The sequence below is a fragment of the Alligator mississippiensis genome, chromosome 3 (assembly GCF_030867095.1).
Source record: "Alligator mississippiensis isolate rAllMis1 chromosome 3, rAllMis1, whole genome shotgun sequence".
NCBI classification, from domain to species: Eukaryota; Metazoa; Chordata; order Crocodylia; family Alligatoridae; genus Alligator; species Alligator mississippiensis.
The window spans coordinates 250786903-250813499 of NC_081826.1; the positions used below are offsets into that span (position 1 = coordinate 250786903).

The window sequence follows — 26597 nt, forward strand, 5'->3', positions numbered from 1 at the left end:
TTTACCTTATTAAAACAAACTTTTTCACATGTTAGCCTTTCAAAATGTTTGGGATAAACTCATTAAATGAACACATTAAATGAAGTGAATGTGCATGAGTCAGCAGTACAAAAGGTACTTGTAATTACAGGACTTGTATCTAAACCCTACAGATATTTTTGAACATAGAATCATAGAAAGTTAGGGTTGGAAGGGACCTCAGGCAGTCATCTAGTCCAAGCTCCTGCTCAAAGCAGGACCATCCTCAACTAGACCATCCCAGCCAGGTCTTGAAAACCCCCAAGGACGGGAGGGGGGGGGGGGGGGGGGTCCCTACCACCTCTGGGTAACCTGTTCCAGTGTTTTACTACCCTCCTAGTGAGAAAATTCTTCCTAATATCTAACCTAAGATTCTCTTGCTGCATCTTGAGACCATTGCTCCTTGTTCTGTCATCTGCCACCACTGAGAATAGTCTAGCTTCATCCTCTTTCAAACCTCCCATCAAGTAGTTGAAGGCTACTATTAAATCCCCTATCAGTCTCTTCTTCTCTAGACTAAATAAGCCCAGTTCACCCAGTCTTTTCTCATAAGTCATGTCCCCCAGCCCCCTCACCATTTTTGTTGCCCTCTGCAGGACTCTCTCCAATTTGCCCACATCCTTTGTGTAGTGGGGGACCCAAAACTGAACACAGTACTCCAGATGTGGCCTGAATAGAGGGGATCACTTCCCTTGACCTACTGGCAACACACCTACCAATGCAGCCCAGAATGCTGTTAGCCTTCTTGGCAACCAGGGCACACTGTTTGCTCATATACAGTTTATTGTCCAGTGTAACCCCTGGGTTCTTTTTTGCAGAGCTGCTCCCTAGTCAGTTATCCCCCAGCCTGTACTGGTGCATGGGACTTTGCACTTGTCCTTGTTGAACCTCATGAGCTTCTTTTTTGACCCAATTCTCCAATTTGTCTAGGTCACTCTGAATCCTAGTCCTACTCGCCAGCATATCTACTATTCCCCTCAGCTTGGTGTCATCTGCAAACATCTCAACCTTTAACATCAATTATATTTTTCTTACCTGATTCTGTAAAATTTCCAGATTTTTCAGTGTTGTTGCATTAAGTTTCATGTATTCAGCTTCACTTGACAGCTGTTTAAAATTACTGGGGAAAAAATTCAGATGTTATGATATTTACTCAAATACTCTCCCCCCTCCTCATCCCCAAAATGGCAGGGGGGGGGGAGGGGGGAAGCCCTTCATCTTATAATCACATACAGAGAAATCTTATTAAATACAGTGCCTATTATTAAACTACTGCCAAAAGCAAAATGTGCTCAGCAATGCAAACCAACTATGAACTTGATTAAATACAGCCAACACTGAGCATGACTAGAAAACACATGGCCCATAATAGGCATACATGCTGATAAGAACCCGCCTTTTTTATTTTAATAAAATTTCATTTCCAGGACTAAATTAGGTCCAAATTAAGTTCCAAATTTCCACTAAGCAGAGCTCAATCATTTAAGTCTGCATGGTACTACCACCAGGCATGCATCCTACCTCCTAGACTCTTCAGCCTGGGGCTTCAGATACTCCCAAATCCAAGACAGACATCCTATGTCCAAGCCCCAAGCCTGGAAACCTTGGAGTTAAGATGCCCCCTGGTCTTACTTGCCCCTAGGCAAAAGGCCAAAGCAGCAAGCTAGAGGGAAAGTCTGAGAGCAACCCCCCATCACCATAAATTATGTAGCCAAGATCCTTGCATTTGGAGGCATTTGTAAAATACAGCAGCGCAATGGATAGGTTTCCACCTTCTAACTACACCAAATTGTTCAAGGCCAAGAAGAATGGCATCGCCTCTGCCAAGTGAGTAAAACCACCTGGGATGAAATCACCTCAGGATGCCTCTTAGGCTTGCTTCTAGCAAAAAGGCCAAGACCAGAGCCCATCATAAAGATAAGTTAGTGCAGCCCATCTGAATAAGATATATGGTAATGCCTATTAAGATGGGCTACACTAACCTTATGCTGACTCTTTTTCAAGTCATGGTGAGTCATGTTTTTTCAAGACATGGTCAAGTTATGCGGTAAGCCACACTAAGATGTGGGGTGAAGTGGGTATGCTAGTAGGAAGGAATAGGATGCAAGCAGATCTAGACAGGTTACAGGGGTGAGCTGATGAAAAAAGGATGGAGTTCAACACTGACAAGTGCAGGGTAATGCACCTGGGGAGGAGGAACCAGCAGCACACCTACAGGCTGGGGAACTCCCTTCTCACCAGTGTCGAGACAGAAAAGGATCGTGGAGTCATCATTGATGCCACAATGAACATACGCCGACAAAGTAGGGACACAGTCAGGAAGGCCAACCATACCTTCTCGTGCATCCACAGATGCATCTCAAGCAGGTCCAAGGAGGTGATCCTCCCCCTCTATGCGGCACTGATCAGGCCACAGTTGGAGTACTGCGTCCAGTTCTGGGCGCCACACTTCAGGAGGGATGTGGCCAATATGTAAAGGGTCCAGAGGAGGGCCACCTGCATGATCAGGGGTCAGCAGGGCAGGCCCTACGAGGAAAGGCTGAGGGACCTGAACCTGTTCAGCCTCCAAAAGAGAAGGCTTAGGGGGGATCTAGTGGCAGTCTATGAACTAGTCAAGGGGGACCAGCAGGCATTGGGAGAGTCCTTGTTCCCCCGAGCACTCCCGGGAGTTACAAGAAACAACGGACACAAGCTAGCGGAGGGTAGTTTCAGGCTAGACATTAGGAGGCGCTATTTCACTGTCAGGGTGTCTAGGACCTGGAACCAACTTCCAAAAGAAGTGGTGCTGGCCCCTACCCTGGGGTTCTTTAAAAAAAGGCTCGACGAACATCTGGCCGGGGTCGTTTGACCCCAGTACTCTTTCCTGCCACGGCAGGGGGTCAAACTAGATGATCTCCTCAGGTCCCTTCCGACTCTACCAACTATGAAACTATGAAATTTCTTTCCCTTTTTCAATGATTCCTGTTTTGTTTTTTATACCACTCTTAAATGTCCAGCAAACATCATCAAATGAGGCCTCAAATAATTCCCCCAGATTCTCTTCCACCACCCACTCTCTCTGCTTGGTGCATGACTAGTTTGGCCCTGTCCTCCATGAGGTGGAGCTGGACCAAGCTGCCCTGTGCCTCATCTGAATATAAATCTTTGGAATATTCCCAGGACTAGTGACAAGAACACTCGGTTACATCCAGCACATGGATACTTTGTTGGCGGGATCTAGAGTACACACATACACTGAACAGTGCTGAGTTGTGGAGTCACCCTGGCTTGAAATGCTGTTGAGTGCTGGGGCCCAGCTCAATGTCCTACACGGTAAATCATGAGCCTTTGGCTTTGAACTAATTACACACATACTTTGTACTACATATAAATAGGTGCCAAAGTGCTGCTCAAAAGTGCTATGGAGTAACTGCACTAAAATTTGCAGCAGTTTCAAAAAATGGTAACATGCATCAATTCTGGATGAGCTAAATGTATGGGTACTATATGCAAATTGCTGCAGCCATGTTCAATTTCAAGGTTGTTTTCAAATTTGTTCCTCACTTCTACGTATTCAGGAAAAGCAGGGTCTGACAGTAAGGAGAGAGGAGAGGGGCTGCCAGGGGAAAAAGTTGAGGGGAAGCAGAGAACAAAGGGGATCTGACATGTTCCCTGCTGTGGCAATAGAAGGGGGACAAATTCAAGGCAAACCTCTAATAATTAGATTCTATACCTGGAAAATAAGCAATTTATAAATGTTCCATATATAAAATCAAATTATTGGAGGGGTCATCTTCAAACCATGGTCATCTTCTATTTGAGTAAATACGGCATGTTGTGAGTGTAGGAAGATATGCGTGTTAATGAAACACAATTAAATGCCTTACATCAAACATCAGCTCTGTGAGTAACCAATAAAATTAATGAAACAACTGCATACTAGTAATGGCTTTCAGTTAAGGACTTCAATCATTCTTCTGACAGGAAAAACAAGTTATTAAGTAAGTAACATCTCACAATGATATAAAAAGAGAGTTCAAAATGAAACTGAGTTTCTCCTAATGCCTAGTCCTACTTTACTAGACTACGCTCTCCTTCGCAGGAAAAAATGAAACTGAAGAGGTGTACTCATCCACCAGTGTTCAAGTATATGTTTGAGAAGAGATTTCAGTTTGATTCTCACTATCTAAACAGCATGTGTCATACAAACATTCTGAGTTTTGACTCTAAAAATAGATTTAAACATAGACTGCTGTCACAATGATGTAGGGGATGTTTATATGATCTCATCCTATTTTTCTAAATGGCACTGTCAAAAAGTCAAAGCACTCTACCAACATAAAAGGGAAACATCAACCCAACACTTCTGTTATCTTTCCACAGCAGTTACAAACAACATCCAGAAGCCCAGGTTGCTAAAAGAATGAAGCAAGATGTGAAAATTATCCCATACTTAAACATGTGCATGAATGGTGGTCTGGACAGAGAAGGGGAGTGCAAAATATTCACTAACTTGTTCTGACAAACTAAGTCATGATTGTCTATCAAACTGTCATGATTGTCTAATCATACTGCTGACTTATCCTTATACAAATCTAGGCCACTATTAAGTCCTCTTCACTTGGGGAAAATGACTTTCATAGTGCTAGGGTCAGGAGGGACCTGAACAGATCATCTAGCCTGACCCCCTGCCACAGGCAGGAATGAATGCTGGGTTCACAAGACCCCAGACAGGTGATGGTCCAACCTCCTCTTGAATATGCCCAAGGTAAGGGTGAGGACCACTTCCCTGGGAAGTTGGTTCCAGATTTTGGCCATCCTAACTGTAAAATATTGCCTTCTGACCTCCAACCTAAACCTATTCTCCATCAGCTTATGACCATTGTTCCTCCAGGTGGTGCTGGGGAGAAAAGAGCTCTGCCTATTTGCTGTTGAGCTGGGGAGAAAAGAGCTCTGCCTATTTGCTGTTGAAGGAAGGGAAATTATTTTGTAAATCTTATATTCTACAAAATCTTCTCTCAGCCTTTAGCCTCTGTGGGGCAGGAACTGGGTCTTCAAACTTGTGCCTGTAAAGCACATACCACCACACAAATGCTTTGAAATAAAATGTGAAAAACACTATGGACTCATGGATTATTTAGAGATTATGCTCTCTCCCCCTCTCCCATAAATGTAGATAGATACATGACAGAGAGATGTATAGACAAACAGATATCTTCTGGGGATTGCTAATGATCATTTTTCTGGCTGAATGTAAAAGAAAAACTTGACTGCAGGACCTCAAGCCAATAAGGAGACCCAAACAGGTTGCCCTTAAAAAAAGCCAGGAAAGGCACAGAGGCTGAGCTGACTCAGGAATGTGATGTTAACAAACTGCTCTCTTCTGCTGTGGCTTTCCATTGCCAGGAAAAGTTAACTAACAAAATACACTGCATATGCAAAACAACTGAACTTTCCAAAATATGCAGCATTATGAGCAACAAAACAAAATAATACTAGTTTTCTATTATGTTCAGCCACAGTTGGTGGTATAGCAAAGCTAAACAGAGCCATTCTCTGTATAGCTCTGAATCTCTGTATCCAAATCTGAATCCTGCTGAACTTTTGAAAAACGACTCTGCCTGGAAGCACATGTAATGGGTAAGATAGTAATTTTTTGATCACTTTTCCGAGGACTGAATTGAAAAAATAACCTGAGCTGAGGAAGGGTAACTTGTATTTGAAAGCTTGTAGAAGACCTCTCCCAACAGGTACAATAAAAGCTTTCATCCCCTAAAAACACTCATCTCTTAAACATAAAAACATGTGAGAATGCGTACCATAGGGCTACTCTGACTGTGCAGTGGTACAGCTCTCCACTGTCAAGCTTTGGTTTTGCAGTATTACCCTAAAATTATATTTCTAATATTATTCTTCAGCCTCAGAAGTTTACTGAATAAAAGACATTTCTAGACACTGATCATAATTCTCTCTATGCATGACAGTATTTGTGTATTTTTACTCTCTGCCACAAGCTAAAATCCCTGATGTTTAATAGGAACTAGGGGCAGAAGCCCAATGAATCTCAGAATAAAGCCAGTCTCTGAACCTTTAAAAACCAGGCCTGATTAGAACTGAAGTGAACAAAATAACCTCCCCATCTGATTTATCCTCAATTAATCACAACTCTACAAGGAGGGAAAGAAAAATAGTTTATATGGCTGCCATACTCACTAGCCCTGTGACAATCTGAGGATGGCTCTCTGTTGGAAACTCGCCAGACTGGTGCCTGTGTATTAAGCCTCTAGAACAGGATGCCACAGTACCCTGCAGTGCACTGAGGTACTTTCAAGGGGGTTGTGAGGTGCCATGCAATGTGAGTGCTGCTAGGTGTACAAACATGATTCACAAGATAAACCCAGAGATTTTAAATAGGAATTCATAGGATTAAAAACATTCTGACCTGCTGTGGTCTTTTTGACTTCTTTGCAATAGATCTCATCTATTATTTTTCTGTAGTCAAAGACTTGAATGAAAAAAAAAGAGCTGGCCTTTTCTATGGGGTTCTTGAGCCTAAAAAACTTGACAGCTGCTGCTCTTAAGTCTGAAAAGAATCTAGGCTAGGGGTAGGCAACCCCCCGACACGTTGCAGTGTGTGGCACATATGCCTTGGGGCAGATGGTGGGGAAGGGGCTGGGGCTACGCTGCCACAACAAGGATCAGGCTCCTTGTGGCTCCCCCACTGTCCACCCATGACACACTAACACCTTACAAGTCTAAAGTTGCAAGTGTTTTTGGCGCTCTGCCCAAAAACGTTGCCGATCTCTAGTCTCGTACTACAGGCAAATTCCCATAATACAAACCTTTGTCTAGCTGGAACCCAAGGCCCAAACACTTGTCTCCAGGGTCTAATACTGACTTCTCAGCCCAACTACAGCTTAAAAGTACTCTCCTTCCCAGAAATTTATGGGAAGCATGAACCCCTGTGCTAGAAAATATACTAATAAAGAAGAATAGTATCCAAAAAAAACATCTCTTGAAGATGAATAAACATGTGAAGTGCCTCATGAAAGATGATCACCTTGCTACCTCAGAGAGAAAACTATCCTGACAAGTGGTGGCATGATCCTTCTCATCAGTCTGAAATGAAGTCTAGCACTTTGAGACTGCCTATTACAAAACAATGTCTTTTTGGCCAAGTCTGTGTCCCATTACATCTACAAACTGCTTAGCAACTGAAAGCTGCATCTCACAGCACGGACTTCATTCTCAATAACTTGTCGGTATATTCTCGTTGACTGAATTCTAAAAATTCCAAGCTTCCTGTCAGTGTGACAGAAGAACTTATTTTATCTGCTTCATGCAGAACTACAGAAAATGTTTGAATCTGATACCCACCTTCACAAGTTGCTTTCCCTTCCCAGGAATCAGACTTACAAATTATTTCACTGACAGTAAGAATGTTTTCAAATACGACTTAGTTGTGGTTGACCCAATATTTCTATACAGATTTCCCTCACTTTATGTGGGTTCTGTATGTGTGAATTCGCTTTTATGCAATGACTGTTTTTACACCAAAAATTTGTTATATGTGAGGTAAATTCACTCTTATGTGTGGGGTGCTCGCCACTTGAGGGCTCTCATAGGCTCTGAGGAGAGCCTGTTTTGGAGGAGCAGCAGGGGAAACCTCCCCCAGGTACCATTTTAAGGGGGAAGGTGTGTGGCAGGGCACTGTGCGTGCCTGCCACTTTAAGACCGAGCCAAGCAGTCAGCAGGTGCTTGATTGCGGTGGCCATTTTATATCTCTGGCCGCCCATATAAACAGAGGCAGTTCACTGCTAGCAGGGCAGGGCAGGCAGCAACATCGCCTGGCTGCAAGGCTCCATAACATCCTGGAGGAAAGAGAGGAGCTGTAGGGGATGGTTTAGGAGGCTCCTGGTCCTGGGCACAACCTAAAACTGCACCCTGCCGGGAGTGGGTGGCCTGGTGGGGCTCTCAGTGGTGAAGGAGCCCCCAGGAAATGCCAGGCCAGTTATCACTCTGGTGAAAGGCGGGTCGGGGCACCTTAACCCCAGCTCCCACCTTGTAAAAACAAGTAGATTTTAGTGGTCATGCACGTTTTGAGTAATTATACATGATGCAGCAAAGGTCTTCCTCACAACTTGGTAGTTTAGCCACCAAGAGATACCACATAGTGAACTCCAGGGATTCATCAGTGTTAGTACTGTAGTTGTGCAGGTGTTTTGTGAGGGGTTGGGGTTTTTTTGTTAACTGGTAACTAGATTCACAGACCCAAAGGGTGCAAACAGACATCACCCTTGTACCACCATAAAAGTTTTTATGGAGGCACAAGTTCACAAGGAAACAGAGGTCCTATCCCATTATTGTGCACTAAGTGCCCAAAAATATTACCACGATCAAAAGCAGTAACAGTTTTTGTGATGCCTTAGACAGGAGGATGTCTCTTTATTTATTGCACACCATAGGAATTCACCTGCAGGATTTCCATACTACATATAATCAGACTGCCTCCACCTTAACTCAGCGCATGTGACTGCAAGCAGAGGGATCCCTCACTTTCAGACACACACACAGAATCTCCCTGTGGGGGACTCCCACAGTGTGTGTACCAGGTTGCTGTGTCCCAAGTTGGGGCAGATGTCTGCAACAGAGCGGAAGCCCCATGAAGTTCCCCCACTTGCAGACACATACTCCAACTCAGGGCACAGCACCCAGAGTTCCTGTCCTACAGGACTGGGCCTCTGAAGCCCCAGAAGCGGCAAAGGCCAACCCTGCGGGACATGGGCCCCAGTGAAGTCCATAGATGCCAATAAAGTGGATCATCTGTGCCGGGATACAACCCAGCACAGCTGCTCTTGCTTCAAAAAACAATGTCTGTTTACAGCCAAAGAGGCTCACTGACTACTGTCTAAACATTAGGATGCATTAGCATTTGTGTGTGCTTCCAAAGCTAAACAGAAACAGAAAGCTCTTGAAATGTCTCTGTGGGAAAATAAAGCAACATCTGTGAAGCTAATCACCATGTACAAACCTTTAGAAAACAGCAGCAGATCTTTGTCCGCAAAATAAAATAGGAGCTAGGGGTAAGATGGCTAGGCTTTAACAAACTTTTTTTTTTTTTTTTTTACTTCCCCTGCCTGCATCTATCAGAGGCTCCAATGTGTTTGTTTGTTTTTAATTGCACTTGGCTGCAGTGCAAGTTAATTTAGGTTCTTAGTACTGACTATATGCATATATTTCCTAAGGTTTTCACTGAATATTACTTGATGGGTTTGTGTTTTGTTAGTCTTAATTAGGAACTCAACTATAAGACACCATCCTTACGAAGACCAGGTTTATTACAACAGCGGGTACATTCATGTTATGGAAGAAAGGTTGCCAGCTAAAATTTGCTAAATATAATTAACGCATTTATTTGTATTTTGATTTTAGGGACGACTGAAAAAATAGACTTACCTAGGATTGTTAAGAATCTTTTCCAAGTTGAATTCTTTGAGGTATGTAATTATTGCTGCCAAAGAGCAAATCACAGGCTTAGCCAAGTTCAGGATTACAGACAGCTTTTGAGACCCTGCAAAATAAGGTTTTGTTTGTTAAATAATGGTTTGTTACTCACACTTCGGACAAGAGAGTCATCTATTTTCAATGCAGTCAAGTAAAAATCTGAAGGTTTATTTTAGTATGATAATGTTATAAAATCAACAAAAAATAAACTTCAAAAACAACATTTACAATACAGAACAATGCAGTTCATTCACTTCTATATTGTTCCAGTATGAAATACTGAACTGTGCACTCTTCTTTTCCTAGAAATGGCTGATTGCCAACTCCGATAATTTACAGCTTTACAAGCCAAGGCTCTAGTCCTACAGCCTGTTACATAAAGGTGATATCCATGCAGCAGCTGAATGACTTCTGAAGCCCAATGAGCTCTGTAGATAAATTAGAACAAATACCGGTAGACTTAACATCTGTTTTTCTTAATAAAATGTTCATGTCAGAAAGCTCAAGGAAAATGCTTTTAAACACAGGAGGCCGATCAGTTAGAGATACTGCACATCCATGACAAAACCAGAGTTCGAACTCTGGTCTCATGACATTTCAGAGTGAAAACCAGGTCCTGGAAAGTGCAAGCAAAACACCCATTTCTGTAAAATAATAAACTTTTAAAGAGTACCACAAACTAAGCATAGCAATGCATGGCAAATAGCAATCCTGGCAATCAGTATATACAAAATACCAATGGAAAAACATACAATTACCATCAAACAGAAAAAAAATGTTTCCTGAAATATAACTCAACGCATAAGCAAGGGTGGAAAAGAAGGGTGATTTGCAAAGAAGCTGTATTAATATTTGGGGGGGGGGGGTATTTTCCCCCCCGACCCTGGGTAGGGGCACTGAAACGTTCTATTTACTGCTAAGATAAGTGCATGCATTCTAAATTAGTGATGGGAATGAGGTAAATGATGACTATACCAAACCTCCATTATTTATTCTCCCCTTAAAAACATCCCTGACAACATCTAATCATGGTTAAACAAAGATTTATAAAGCAGGCTTGTCCAACATGCGGCCCACCAAGCCATTTTATCTGGCCTGCGGTGGTGGCAGTGCCGCCACCGCAGAGCATAGGGCCGCGGCAGCGGCAGAGCATGGGGCCGCCGCCACATGGTGGCAGCGCAGAGTGCAGAGCCGCTGCCGTGGAGCGCGGGGCCACAGTGGTGAGGAGCTGCAGGGCCACAGAGACGGTGGCGGCGCGGAGCCATGGCGGCGGTGGGGCAGCGGTGGTGGAGTGTAGAGCCGCCACCGTGGAGTGCGGAGCCGCAGCGGCGGCACGCGGAGCCATGGTGGCGGCAGTGGGGCTGCGGCGAGGCAGGCAGGGCAGGGCCACAGGCCCCAGCTGGCAGGGAGGGGAGGGGAGCTGCTTACCCCCGTGGGGCCCGGGGGAGCAGCCCCATGCAGGAGGGCAAGAAGAGGCGGCTGGCACTGCCGGCCCGCCCCTGCCTTGTCACCTGCCTGCTTCAAGCCAGCCTCCTGCCCTGCCCGGCCTGGCCCCACAGCAAGGCGGCGCCTGCTCCCTCAGCCAGTCTCCCCCCAGGTGTTGCAGCTCTCCAGGCTCGGTCTCAAGGCCCCGAGGGGGCTGCTTCTCATGTGCTGCTGGGGATGGGAGGAGCCCAGTCGGGTCTGCACCAGCCAACAGAAGCGGTGGCAGAGCCATGTGCCGCTTGGGATGGGACGAGCCTGCACCAGTCAGTCCTGAGCGGCACACAGCTCCGCTGCCGCTTCTGTTGCCCAGTGCAGACCTGGCCGGCCTCCTCCCATCCCCAGCAGCACATGGGAAGCCGGCTTCAGCTGCATGCTGCTTTTCCTGGCCGGTGCTGACCTGGTTCTGCCCAGGCGGTTCTGCAGCACCATGTCAACCCGAGCATGGCACCGGCAGGCCGGGTGGGCCCCTGGTTAAGTCCAACCTGGCCCCGCAGCTTCTCAGCACCAAGTCAACTCGGATGTAGCCAAGCGGCTCCTGCAGCACCATGTCAACCTGGGCATGCATGCCATGTCAACCAGGACCATGTCAACCCCTGCAACTTCACTGGTGTCAAAGGTAACGTGACATCACTTCCTGATATGATACCACTTCCTGTGACGTCTTTGAATATGGCTCGTTGGCCCACTGGGTGATAAAAAGTTCATGATCCAGCCCCACATTCAAAAAGTTTGGACACCCCTGTTATAAAGTCATAAACCCATTTCATTGATGTTTATGGCATATATAAAAAACCCTGACAGATTTAGCAGTAATATGATCGAGCCCTCAATGAGGCACAAAGTCTTCCCTAAAGGTACAGAAAGGAGCCAGTTCAAATAGTCATTGATCTTGACTCAACTTCTTCCTTCCCCAAAGGAGTTAAACAATTATTAGATCTTCCAATGAAAAAAAAAAAGTCCCCACCACGTATTTTAGAACTCTAACATAATCATACAGATTTTTTTTGTGGTAGCAAATATGAGCAAGAATGAAAAAGGCTAATAAAGCAAATACATTAACTGAAAGTTTTTATAAAAGATCATGTTCACAGTTATGGGAGAAAAATGAACATTTATGCAGAAATAATATAAGGATAAAGAAATACCACAGAGCAACTGGTTCTTTATTTGTCCTTATAGAAGCTAACTAGGAATATCAATTTCAAATACTTTCTGAATGATGTACCTGTGATGTCAAGCACTTCTCTTGCATAAAAATCAGTAATCAGCTGGAAAGCATGGCTGTATTCAAAATGAATGTTTTGCATTCTTTCTATTCGAATTCGGTCATCATGTAAACTGCAGAAAAAAGAAAAAGAAAAGAAAAATCACTTCTTGGTTTTCAATTCTTAAATGCCCTTTTAAAGAAGACTAAAGGAAGCTCCCATTTTCAGAGCACTTGATTTTCTTTCAATTCTTTTCACTGTTAAGGAGCTAACGGATAAAGCTTTCCCTCCATAGAATACATACTCTCTGTTATTAATGCACTATTCCCAGATGTGATTACATAAAATGATTCCTTCTTATTCCATACACCAATTGTTTGAGAGTTTCTGAAACTGTATCTGCTGAACTAGAGATGAAAATCAACGTTCATTATCTTTTGCTTCTATTAGCCCTGCAGAGTTGACACCATTAGGATGGATCTGTGGTTAAATCTATGGGCCTCTACTCCCATCATTCTCCTCCTTCATCTGCTTGGGCTTCTGACACCAACTCTTTCCCCCACACTTGAAATTCTGCACCACTGGCATTCATAATGCTGTCTTCTTGTGATTTTTCCTACCTCTCCAGTTATTCAGTCAGTGTCTTTTTGATGCACTTCCCTCTTAAATGCTAATCAGCCCTGTGCTTCTCTCTCTCTACTCCCACCCTTTATTTCCCTGAACAACAAGTATAGTTTCCAAAGAAAAACTGATCTGTACTTCCTTGAAAATTACCATTCAGTAATCTCTCTAGAGGTGTTGTAATTGGTATTTCCCCCTGCTCACACTTTGAGAACCACATGTGTCAGTCTCTAGCAACAAGAGAATCACCAGCTTTCTCAAGCTCCCTGCTGGTAAAATAACTTGCATAGACAATGTAATTCAATTCTACTTTCCTAAATTACACAAGAATGTAGGACTGAGAGGGACCTCCTGGGTCACTGAATGTAATCCTCTAATATCCAAGGGAATGTGGTTATATACATCCTTTCATGAATTTATCAAACTTCATCTTGAAATCAGGCAGGGTTTTTACCTGAACTGATCCTGCTGGAAGACTGTTTAAAATCTTACTCCTTAGATAGTCGGAGACATTTTGATTTTTAACTTAATTTTATTTAAGACAAATTTTCACTCATTTGTCCTTGTGTCCTTTATCTTAAATTGTTCTTATCCCTCTATAATGCTTACCCTAGAATATACCTGCATGCAATATGTTATCATTTTGCCATCGTAAGCAAATCACCACAGTATCCTATTTTGCACTTGTTAGTGACTTCTCCCTTTACTGAATGATCAAAATTGAACACGGTATTTTACATGTTACTTTATCAGTGCCTTGTACTATATCTGTAATACTCAGAATTATAAAAAGTAGGGCTGGAAGGGACCTTGGGAGGCACTAGTCTAGCCCCCTGTTCAAGACAGGACCATCTCTGATTAAACCATTCCAGTTAAAAGTCTGTCTAATCAGATTTTGAAAATGTCCAAGGATGGAGAGTCTACAACCTCTCTAGGTAACCTTTTCCAATACTTACCCATGTGCATAGTAAGAAAATTCTTCCTAATATCCAACCTAAATTTCACCTGCTGCAACTTGAAGCCACAGATCCTACACAGTCCTGCCCCACACAGCCCAGGAAACAGTCTGTCTCCTTCCCTCTATAATCACCCTTCAGATGATTTGAAGACTTACCAAATCTCCCACTCAGTCTTCTCTTCTCCAGATTAAATCACCCTAGCTCTTTCAGCCTATCTTCGTAAATCATGGTTTCCCTCACCCCTAATCATTTCTGTTGTTCTAAACTGGACTTTTTCTAATCCAGCCACATCTTTCTTGAAGTGTGGGGCTCAAAACCAGACACAGTATTCTAGATAAGGCATCTCCAAAAAGAGCAGAAGTATCACTTGCTAATCAAGGGAAGTAATCCTCCTACCAATACAACCTAGTATGCTACTGGCCTTTTTTGCAACAAGATCACACTGTTGGCTTATACTCAGCTAGTGGTTAACAGTAACCACCACATCCTTCTCTGCAGGATTTCAGCCTAACCTATTATTCCCCAGGCTGTATTAGTGTATGCTATTATTCTCTTCCAAGAGCAGGACCTTGAATTTGTTGAATTTAATCTGACTGATTGTGGACCATTCTCCAGTTTTTTTCAGGTCACTGTAAACCCTAACTGTTACAAAATCATAGAAAATTAGGGTTGGAAGGGACCTCAGGAGGTCATCTAGTCCAAACCCCTTCCCAAATCAGGACCATCCCCAACTAGATCATCCCAGACATTCTGTCTTCTAGAGTGTCTGCAACGCCATCCAATTTGGTGCCATCCACAAGTGTACTAAGTATGCACTCAATCCCATCATTCATATAATTAATGAAGATGTTGAACAATACCAGACCCAGGACAGATCCCTGGGGAACTCAGCTTGATACCTCCTTTCAGCTAGACTTCGAGCCATTAATGACTACTTGTTAAGCATTATTATCCAATCAGTTTTGTATTCACCTTACAGTATTTCTATCTGTATTTCTTTAGTTTATTAATAAGAACGTCATGGGAGACTGTGTCAAAAGCCTTGCTAAAATCAAGGTGTCTCGGACGGACGGAGCTGACTCAAGATGATTTAGAAATCACTCGGTCACTTGGGCAGGCTGGTGAATGGAGAGGCAGACAAAGCTTACTGGTTGCAAAAACTTTACTTACGCCGCTTGTAGCCGCGACGCAGGTGGTTCGGTCACTTAAACAACTATGTGAGTTGTTCCAGCTGGCAAGGCTCAGGCCAGCTAATCCGTCCACAAATTAAGCCGGCAGGGAAAGGGTACGTCGAGGATTGCGCTCGGCGACAGGGAGAAGAATCGATAGGTGATCAGTCTATCGATCAGCTCAGCTGCAAGTCAGATCTCTTTAGAGGCACTCTGCAGCGTGCTCAAAGTTCTCCAACTTGGGCTGAAGTCGCACGAAATTTTAAATGGCTAGCAAGCCAATTACTAGCCGCCACGTAGGAATAATTTAGAACTGGCTAATAGCGGGACACAAATTTGCATTCAAGTGGCAGGAACTCTCTTGCACTGGGGTTTTTCTGTTGCAGCAGAAAACTTTTGCTGTGCAAGAGGCTCTCATGTGGCGGGAAAATTCCATCGTGCTGAGGCACCAAAATCATTGGGTTGTGACACAAGGTGCATCACATCTACTTCTTTCTTCCTGTCACCTTGTCACAGAATGAAATTAAGTTGATCAGGCATGACTTGCTCTTAAGGAATCCATGCTGGCTGTTCCTGATACTTCCTTAACTCTACTCAAAATATCTTGTCTAAGATCACATTGGTTACACATAGCTACATCACATCAGTGGCTCAGTCTTCTAGCATTAAACTAATACACATGTATTTTTCCATCTGTTATCTTCTACCAGATGAGCTCATAGCCTCCAGCAGAACTTAAGTCTTTTGCATTTTTATGTTCTTAATTTCCCTCATATTTCTTTACTTCAGTCCTCAAACTCAGGCACTTCCTCCATTATCCTGTTCTGATCCTCTCTGTATTGATGAGCCCTTTCAACTTTGGGTTAAAACAATTTAGTAGAGTAGTCCAACTTTAAGCCCCTAGGGGGATCATATACCTTGGGGGCTGCACCAACTGAACCACAGAACACCAGGCCATATGGACACTACTGCTCAACTGCACAGACCCACAGATACAATCCCTTCCCTCCCCACAGCCCCATTGCAATGTGTGGGTGCACAAGCATCATTTCCCATGTCCACTGCTGCAACATGTACCCTTGCAGGCACCCCCCACCTTTGAACCATGCAGGTGCTATTCCTCACACACCACCTCATTCCCTCACCTCTCATGTGTGGACCCTACTCAGCTTCAGCTCCTGGTGTTGTGTTACACTGCCTGACCTCTCTGAATTGGAGGCTAGAAGTGCTAGCTGGAAAAGGGAGGGAGAACCAGAGACTCATGCTGCTGTTGCAGCCAGAGTGATGGAGGGAGTAGTAACCAGGCAGAAGCCAGGGGGCTGCAACGTAACCCCTTGTAGACAACATGTGACCCATGGACCACCAGTGGGACAACCCTGTACTTGGGATCACCAATGAAAATGTTAAACAAAATAAGTGCCCTAAACTAGTCTTTTAAAAATTCTACTAGTGACCTCTAATTCCAGCTCCACTCTGAATAATGCATTTGTCTCAATGGTGAGCTGGATCTGTGAATTCTCTATGGCAGTGTTTCCCAACCTTTTTCACCCCCACAGCACACTTACCTAAATAAATAAGCACTGCAGCACACTGGATGTGCGGGACAGGGGGGAAGAGGGTGGCATGCATCCAGCCAGGCACCGGATGGCATTTTGGGCTGGAGCCACGCTCCCCGTCTGTCTGTCCTCAGCACTAGCAGGTGGGGAGCATGGCTCCAGACCAAAATGCTGCAGCACACCTGGACGTGCCTGACAGTACACCAGCATGCTGTGGCACACCAGTTGGGAAACGCTGCTCTATGGTATAGTTCATGTATGCACACATACAGAACTATATCCATCTCTTTATTTGCCTTTTTTCTAATGAGAAAAAAATGCTCAAAAACAGGTAAGAATATTTTCTTTTGCCTCTAAGGCAAATGTTATTTCTACCTTAATCTTATAGACAGCTCCAGAGAGCAAGGTAAAAATCAAGTGCTTATGGTTACAGTCAAGGCCATCCCGGGGGGGAAATCAGGGTGACCACCCTGATTCCCTACACTTTGGGGGCCCTGTAGTCAGTGCCACATAGGCGCTGCTGAGAGCTGCCGGCTCTGCTGCCACTGGCTGCTTGCCAACCCACCCCCAGGCTGATATGCCCTGGGCCGCACACACCCCTAGAGACGGCTCTGGTTACAGTTGAGAGAAAAAAAATGCTGTAATGCATCTGCAGAACAGAAAAAATCTGAGGACAGTAAAACAGGAATGCTTCAGGGACAAGTCCAAAATATCTACCCTAACAGAGGCAAGGCCCAGCTCTGCTGTCTTTGACCCTCTGAGGTTAGAGTAGAACAGAAACCCAGTTACAACATTCTAATCCAGTATACATGATGGATGATTCAATTCATACTGTGGCTTTCCCATGCCTTTTTGAAACTGGGAATGGAAAAGTGGTTCCTGGTAGTGCTGGAGTGACGTTGCAGCCATGATGGTCCACAAATCATGCAAAAGGCAAGGATTTTCTTTAGGGTAATATCTTTTACTGGATCACCTGCATAGCTGGAATAGTCATTCAACTTTCAAAAGGCTTTCACATTCAAAAACTTGCCTAAGTCTGTCCCAAGCATGCAGTTTTGTACTGCCTACAAAACCCCACTGCATCTCGTATAAAGTTATTTCTCAAAATATTTACACAGCTCAGCTGAGGTTCCATTCTGGCCAATGTCTAGTGGCCATACCTGAGCCAAGTTGTAAGTGGATTTTTGCTTTCAAACAAAGTCTAGGTACCAAACAGGATCCTAATTCCAGAGAGGGCCCTGTGAGACACTTGCATATAGTTCTGAGGCAACCAGGCAGCTACCGACTCTGACTTCATCCCAGCTACCACTTGCAAAAAAAGCATTTTCTCCCATTGCTCTGGGTGGGCAGATTCAATTTGCCAGATAACCTATGCTCCTTCCAAAGCTATCAGGCAGGAGACAAGCTTATAAATCGATTTTTCCAACTCTGGTGAATTGCTTTTTTTTTTTTTTTTTTTTTTTTTTTTTTTTTTTTTTTTTTACTGAACTGATTTGTCTGATCCCAAAGAATAAAGCTCCATGTTCCTGTATGAAACATTTAAAACCCTTTTTTAGTGCTTTCTTCCTTATTAACACAAGTCATTTTTAGCTTGAGAGGCACTATGCACGCAATACTTACTGTCCACCCATTTTAACATTCCTTATAGATTTCATAGACATTAGGGCTGGAAGGGACCTCAAAAGATCTTCGAGTCCAGCCCCCTGCTTCGGTGGCAGGGGAAGTTAGCAGGGGTCATAGGATCCCAGCAAGATAAACATCCAAATGTCTCTTGAAGGCATTCAAAGTAGGTGCTCGAACCACCTCCGGTGGCAGTCTATTCCAGACCTTGGGGGCTTGAACAGTAAAGAAGGCCTATGGAAGCGCTGTGTCAGACAATGGTTCATATTTGCTTGTTTATCTACTTTCGATTACCACAGTGCTATTTCTGAGTTATTTCTCCAAAAGAAAGAAACAAAACAATACCGTCCTGGACTTGGCTGCTTGCAAAGGGCCTTCATGACAAAAAGTCCACTCTTTTGGGTGAGTCTCCCCCACTTAGAAATAAAGTCTGCTTGCTTGAGAAAGTAGCCATGTTTCCCCTTCAATAGTGATACCAAGTTAAACCTTGACTGGTCCATAGTGAGAAACTGTCCAGCCTTATAAAATGGTGAAACAGCAGGCCAGTCACAGCAGAGATAGTAGGCAGTAAGGGGCCTCTAAGGGAAGACCAAACTGAAGAATTTCCTTCCAAAAAAAGGGGGCTCAAACGGTATGCCTGCCTAACACATCTATATCTTAGGCCTTTTGCATGGATCTGTCATGCTAACATTTTGTAAAGGAAGCCTCAACTGATGAGCATCTGCTCCACTGTACTCTGTGAAGGGGACTGCAGGAATCAGGTACTGATAATTTCATCTTGCTGCGCTCTATGATAGTGAGCACAGGTTTTCTTATTCAATTAATTTTCCCTTCTGGAATCCATCTTCAAAAACTGTTTTGGGGATACAGGAAAGAGGAGCAAAAACAACTGGATTTAGAGATTACTTTGAGAATACTTTAAGAGGTCAGCAAAATCCATGTCCTCAAAGAGCTTAATCTTGATATACGATTGGGGTTAGTAAGTGTGTAACAGAAAGTAACTTCCTTTTGTATGCTCTCATAGCCAGAAAGCAAAACATCTGCTTTCTGCATCAGACTACAGATTCCTGATTGCAAAGATCATCTACTTTTTGCTTGTTTCGTGAAATAATAATTGTTTTCTTACATCACTATGAAATGATCTCAATCCTGTATATATTAAGACTGCTAGAAAGATTACCAGTTTATTTTGAGGTATCTCAGATTTAACTGGATGATCCTATTACACACACAGTCTCCAGGCCAACTAGGATCTATCCCCACCCCCCAGGCACATGCACACATTTTTTCAACAAACTGATTGATTTGATAGGTGATCACTTTGCGTTTTTTAACCACTGACAATAATACAGCAGACACTATCTTTCCTTCTTGTTCTTTTAGTTTGCTCCAGTCTTCACTAATTTCAGCTCTACTGTAGTTGTCACTTTTGCTACCAATGACCCTCTGGATTAAGCTCCCTACTTCAGCATCTGTGGCTACTGTAGCAGTTTGCAAGATACTAATCCTAGTAGTAAGTTTGTCTCTATATGATGAATGCTACCTGGAACATAGTACAGCACAAGCCTTTGAATGAAATCTTATAAGACAGTTGGTCTTGTTGGCTTGCCTGTAGGTAAATGTTTTTTAAAAAGGAATTTATTTTTATGCTCTGTTGATTATGATGTCTTCATAATTTTTACTTTTTGAACAGTGAAGTTTAGCACAGCCTGAAGAAATCATTTCTTGGAAAGAAATTCAGCATAAGGTCTCCAGCACACATGGGCCCTACTCCCTCTACTGATCTTTTAGAAAAAAGATAAAGAAAAATATTCTGTTGACAATATGAGAAATACCTCAAAACACAGCAGACAGTGCTTTTTTAAAGAGCTTTAGGATATCTAGAATACGAATGCTACACTACTGTTGATAACATACACCTGTAACCATGCCGAAATTTTATTTAAAGCTCAAAAATATGCTAATTTATTAATTCAGTATACTGGCAAATACTAATATTTATTAAGACACCACAAAAACATATTAGTTGCTGTTATAGTAAAAGTATATTAAATTAAGATGCCATAATAGATGCACGACAAATGGAACAGAAATAGTTTTCCAATATGGTAACAGATCAATTTGAAATACCCAAAAACTACATACAGTTTTCTTTAATGTCTTTAATATGCCCCTGCTGCTCAACACAAAACAAAACATACTAAAACCAGTTCAAAAATAAAAAAGAACACACCAAGAATCAGGCTTTTCTTCAAGTAAAGCTGCAGACCACTTGACCTAAATACATTTTTTTTAATCATGAACTCTACTTAGCCAGGTTTATACTTATGTGTCTTGCTATTGCTTCTTAGAAAAACAAATACACAAATTACAGCTTTTAGTTGATTTTATTTTCAAGCTACAATGCATACAGTAAGTTTTTCCATGTGATACACAATGTATAATTCAAAATAGTTATAGGTATGGCACCACCAGTGTGCTCAGTGATACGCAAGGCAACAGTCCTATTCCAAAACAGCTTTGTTCTCTTAACAGCTGTTAAATAGTATGCCCACAGGCTCAGCGTCACAATATTTTTAATGTGCAATCCATCTCAAATGTATGTTCAAATAAAATGATTTTTATATTTTATGTTTTACCAATAGATGGCTGGATGCTGTACATACGTTTTATTATCATTGAAAAACAGCTTCCATACAATGCCAAAAACTTGAGGGTTTGTTTTTTTCACAGGTGACTGGTAGGGGGCACGTGCCGCCCCCCCAAGATCAGCTCTCAACTCGGCACCACTCAGGATGGGGCAGGTTTTTTGCCATGCAAGCCAGCAGCGGGGGGCCAGCACTAAGCCATGGCACAGGAGTACAGGAGTGGATATGGAGCTTTTGGCCTGCCCACAAATTGTGCACCCCGCAGACCCAGGAGGCACCAGTCACTCCTGTTTTTTTGGATGGTCATATGTTGAGAAACAGAGTCATAAGCATATTGGAATGGAAGGTATAGTCAGGACACGGATGGGAGAAATAATTTGTGGAGGGATGATAGGAAAAAAGAAGTTAAATGTGTCATTTAAACCCCTGCTAGACATGCAAGTAAAGGTGGGATAGGATCTGATGTGCAATCCATAGAATCATACTCCTGCCATGCCACATGGGCAAAGCAGGAGGCGTGACTGTGGGATCAAGTATCAGATCCCATCACACCTTGTTACCAGTGCAGGGGGAGCCTGGGGCTGCGATCCCAGGCTCCCCCTGCACTTGTAAGTGGTAAGTTCCTACAGCTGGGAGCCCAAAGCTGATGGGGCTCCCAGCTGCAGAATCATATGATGCCTCCTGACCTGTCCTGGGCTCCCACCCTCAGGGGGTGCATAATGCAACCCCCAAGACTGGAAGCCCAGGTCAGCTGATGGGCCTCCCAGCTACAGGGGCACACCTAGCCCCACATTTGATTAATAGTGTCATAAGAACCAGCCACAAACTTATTCCACATTTTTTGTGGAATAACTTTGTAGCTTGTTCCTTGTTTTATTACACCATTAATTGCTTTAATGTGTGGCCAGGTTACAACTTAAGACATAATTAACTGGTTAATCATGTCTTAAATGCAATGCGTGACAGGGTCCTTAGATAATGTAACTGAAAAGACAGAGGTGATAGCTACCACTGCCGTAATCCTTTTACTTGTGCACTGCCTCACTTCGCTTCATCTTGGTCTTCAAACACTGTATGCTGTTCACCACTGACATAGCTGCTCCTTTATGCTTGTAAAATTTAGAGCCCAGGAGGGACACTGCCACAATATAAACAATATATCAAGGTGACTTGTTTATCTAGAAAAGGGATTTTAAACTGTACCATTTAAAAAAAAGAAATGTTCATGTTCCTCTTACTCAGCCTCACTGCTTCTTTCTCTGCCACAATTTCTCATTTCAATTGTATTTCTAATTCGTATACAAGATGCATTAGAATCAAAGCTTTCATTTTTAAAAGTTACAACTAGTCTTTATGGTTGCCAAGGCAGCCTTCAAAATATGCAGAACCAATGCAGTCTGAATGTGCAGGAACATGGAACAACATATCAGGAAGGTATAAATTGCTTCCATTTGATTCAATGGCATATGAACTATACAGCCATCACTGACAACTTAAAGTGGCAATATTGTTAACCATTTTATTTCTGATCACTGTGATGAGTCCAGGTTTTGTCCCTGCCCCCTTCTCATCAGTACTACCCCAACCTACTCCACCTCCTCTCTTGCCACAACTTGCTGGTAACCAGTGTATTTAGAGGGAGGCTGTTCTTAGGATCAGCGTAGTCCTTTCAGGCTATTATCAGGGCCTCCTTGCTAGCCACACCTATGCCTCACTTATGGCTCCCCATCTGCCCCCTTTTTTGGGACTCTCCTTCTCTCACTTCCTCTGTGTTCTGGACTAGCACAGGCCCCCTCAGGCCCCCAACCCTCATCTGTGTTTCAGCCTTTTTGGCCTCAGCCCCTTTTTTCTAGCTGGGGTCCCTCAGCCCAGTTCCACTGATTTGGGCGCTGGCTCTCTAAGCCTCAGCCCTGCACTGGAGGGTGCCTGCTCAGTACCCCACTGATGGCTTCCTCTGCCCCTATAGCCACTCCCAGTCCTCTGGGATTAAACTTAAATTCACAGAAGAAAACTGGGAGGCAAAAGGTTAACCATCCAGTTATAACTCAACTACAAGCCACTCAGGGTCATAACAATTATCAATCTCACAAGGAGATGCCTCAATTCCCCCAGCCCCAGGCTATCTCCTTTTCACTGTCAGTCAGCTCTACCCTGCATTCCCTTCCCTGCCAACCGCCAGCCCCAACTCAGCAACCAGGCTTATATGTAGCCAAGTCCTGCCCCTTCTGGTCACTTGACCTTTGCCATTGAAGAGGGGCCCAGGTGTTTCTGTTCAGCCTAATGAATTGTTTGGCTTTTCTTATCCCACAGCCCTCCCCACCTTCTTAGCAATTCCTGGCCTCTAGCCTTGAGTCTCTTATGAGCTGCATCCTTGCATCCTCTTTCCCCTGTGAGTCCTCACAGTCTGGCTCCTGAACGGGCATGTTCTCCTCTCCCTCCAGTGTGCAGGTAACAGGGTTTGGGTTCCCTGTTACAATCACCTATGCAGAAACCAGTGTTTTATACTACTGCTAAACAAGAAGCAGATATTACTGCAGCATGGCAGCTAGTTAGGATGGAGAATAATGACTTCAAGCTCCTCCAATCCATTTTATATTTAAAGGTTTCCATGCCACTGCTGAAACTAGGGAGACATCCCATCTGGCACTTAAGTCTCAGCCGCCTCCTGGGTGTCGAGGAACAAAACAAATCTCACACGCCTTCATGGATGTCTTAAGTCCTAATTGTCTCCATTCTAACTACCCAAACCTCCAATTTTCTTCCTGACATTTTCTGCAATGCAGTTGTATGCTGCAATGCAACAGTCTGAGACATACGGAAAACGTAGGGTAAAAATCAGGGGAACAAAATACATTCAGTTTATTACAGGATAAACGCAGAAATGTAGTGATAGCTGTACTTTATCACAATGTATAGCAGTAAGAAAAGGAAGGGCTTATGCAGCCAATATGCCATAATTTCAAGGTCTTTTCTATATTGTTCCAGGTTCAATATTATTTAAGTTAAATCTAGCAAATTTCAAACAACACAGGCTGTTGACATCTCAAGCCTCAAGACATGTAATATAATCTTAGAATGAATTTAACCCAGCCCTGCAATTCATAAACCTCTACATAAAATGGAAAAGAAAATTACATACTGTGTTTGCAGACAATTATTCAAATGTCTCACTAGGCCAAGCAAGGATAAGGTTCAATTTTTTTTTTTTTAAATAGCAATATGTTTTGACACATATTGTAAATTAAACTTGCAAGTGCTCTATACCAGGTGTTCCTCTGGCTTGAAAAAAAAAAAAGAAAGAAAGAGAAAAAGAAAACCTTTGCCTGAGACATCAAACCAACAGTAAGTTGTGTGCAAGGGTGGTAAAAAAAAACCCTGTAATTTAAGAATACATCATTTATTATTTCATATCAACATCCTTTCAGAGGAGACTAATGTTTATATCCTGCATTTAATCCTTCCAGTGTGCCACAGAAAAAAGGGGGATGAATGCACATATGTTTCACATATACACACTACAAATACATTCCTATATTTAAAAATTTTGTTTTGCCACATAAAACAACTGATTACCTAGGTCTTTGACTGATTTCCTAGGGCTGGATTGGCATTTGGATTTAACTGTGCTGCTTGCCCACTCCTGAAGACAGGCTTTTTGTGCTATTAAAGGGATCCCAGAAAGAAAACCCACAATAGGTGGAAAACACTGCTGCTGTCTCTTTTTGCCTTCATCTTTGAAGGGCCAGTCTCCGTTCAAGATCTGGTCTCAGTTTGCTAGGAATCACCTTTTAGACCTTTATTATGCAAGAGGAAAAATATAAAAATCCAGAACTCCACCAAGGGGTACAAGGAAAACCCTGAAGCAATGCAAATGTGGACCAGAAACAATACTCCCGGACACACCGTCAAACCAGGAGTTTACATCTCTCTTTCTTCGACATAACCGAAAGGACACATTTGTCTTCCCCTTTACACTCCTATGCCCTTAAACCATCAGCTAGCATTACTCTGACATTCTGCAACATGACCCAAAAGAAAACTTCATTCCCACTTACATTAATCACTTCAAACCTAAAATTTATAATCACTGAGCTTTTTCCACATAACCTCAGAGAAACTTTCTTTATTCCCATTTATATCCTACCAATACTCCTACTGTACACTTCAACCTCTGACCCAAAAATGAAACCTTTCTTGTTTCCATTTGTGAGCCAAATCCAAAGTCCACTTTCATAACCAGCTGACTATATTCAAGAGTACACAGTGCTCCCTTCATACCCCAGCACAATGCAAACTGGTCCACATTGGGCTGTAAAGCAAAGTGCCTAGAATAAAGGACAGGTGTATCTGGACAAGGAACTGGAAGAGGTGAAGGGCACTGTCAGAGCCAGCCCAGTTCTTGTGGCTTCAAGCCTGTTCTTGGGGTTCTTTGGGATCATCTGGGCTTGGCCCAGCACAAGGTTGACCAGATAGGTGACAGAGAATATGCACAGGACAGAGAATACATGCACTGTCCTAGACAAATCCAAAGTCCAGTGTATAGAAGAGATAACTGAATTTGCAAAGCATGGCTGCAGCTGAAGGAAGTCAAAGGAAGTCAAAGGAAGTGTGAAAGAGCATCTTCATCACCTCCCTCTCACGAAAGAGGTAGGCATTGACACCAGTAGGTCTAGGCAATGGACAAAAGGTCCTGGTGGCCAGGGCCCTAAAATGTTCACATCCTTTAAAGCCCCCATTCAGGTTATCAAGCACTGACAAAAAAATAGTGCTGTGTCCTAAAAGCAAAAGCCAGATTCTCTATAAATGAAGTATTACATTTAAAGAAACATTCTAAATACCACCACTATTCTGATAATTTATGCACAATTTGTCCATATGCCACTTAATTGAGAAAGCATATATTGTGGTACAGCCATTCTTACCTAAAATAGCATTTCAGGCTCTCCATCTGCTAAAATGAAATCACATAATAAAAAGATAAAGCATATGAAATAATCTTATACTTGTTGTACACTAAAGTTATAGTAGTAACTCTTGCCTTATGTTTGCACATCCTTCTATGTATCCTAATGTGTTTTTTTTCACTAGCAGGAAGTTGCACTTACTGTTCAGATTAAACCACTGCCCAAAAGCTAAATCTTGCCCTGGCATTGTTCCACCAATGGGCATCTGTACATGTGCCTGATGCCTGCTAATTAGCACACATTGGAGCAGACCCTATTAACTGAGTCTGCTGGAGCATGCTAATTATCGAAAGAGCTTTAGTTAAAGCGCTCCCACCGCCATTTTGAAGCACAGGATGCTGAATACATGAGGCACTGTGGGAGCTTTAATTAGAGCAGCTTTTGAGAGCCATTCTAATTGAAGCGTCCCTCCCCCCCACCCGAGAGCATGTGTAGAGATGCCCACAGTCTTTAAGGATGCTGCATTATCTACCTTGGTACAAACAATCCCACAACACACCTGCCCGCACAAGAGCAACCACTCTGGTCCCAGTATTTAGCTCTGCTTCTCAGGAATCGTGCTAATCAGAAGCTGCCTCCACCTTTAAAACCCTCAGTGTGTTTTGAAAAGCTCTCTTCTTACTAAATAATTTTTCCCCACAGTTAAGCCTAATGCTACTGCCTACTTCATGAAAGAATTTCTCAGTTTGCTTGGGCTGTGGGAGAAGAGCGAGCACAAGCACAACTTCAAAATAAGCTTTTCTTCCAACTATACAGTTGGTCCAGTAAAAGATGTCACAAAGAAACTCTTGCCTCCCATAAACTTATATGATCATCCAACCCTAGGAATACAGACATTTTATGAGGCTACTAAAGAGGCTGTGAATGCT

General features: G+C 43.1%; 1 protein-coding gene across 1 annotated transcript in view; it reads right to left on the reverse strand.

Moving 5' to 3' along the window:
* The window catches only part of MSH3 (mutS homolog 3), a 224174-nt gene that overhangs the window by 140368 nt on the left and 57209 nt on the right, over positions 1-26597 (reverse strand). Inside the window, exons 9-11 of the mRNA XM_059725070.1 lie at positions 12212-12324; positions 9454-9568; positions 1054-1138 (exon numbers count right to left, since the gene is read on the reverse strand). Coding sequence (XP_059581053.1) covers positions 1054-1138; positions 9454-9568; positions 12212-12324 — 313 coding nt within the window. The remainder of the gene's footprint in view (positions 1-1053; positions 1139-9453; positions 9569-12211; positions 12325-26597) is intronic.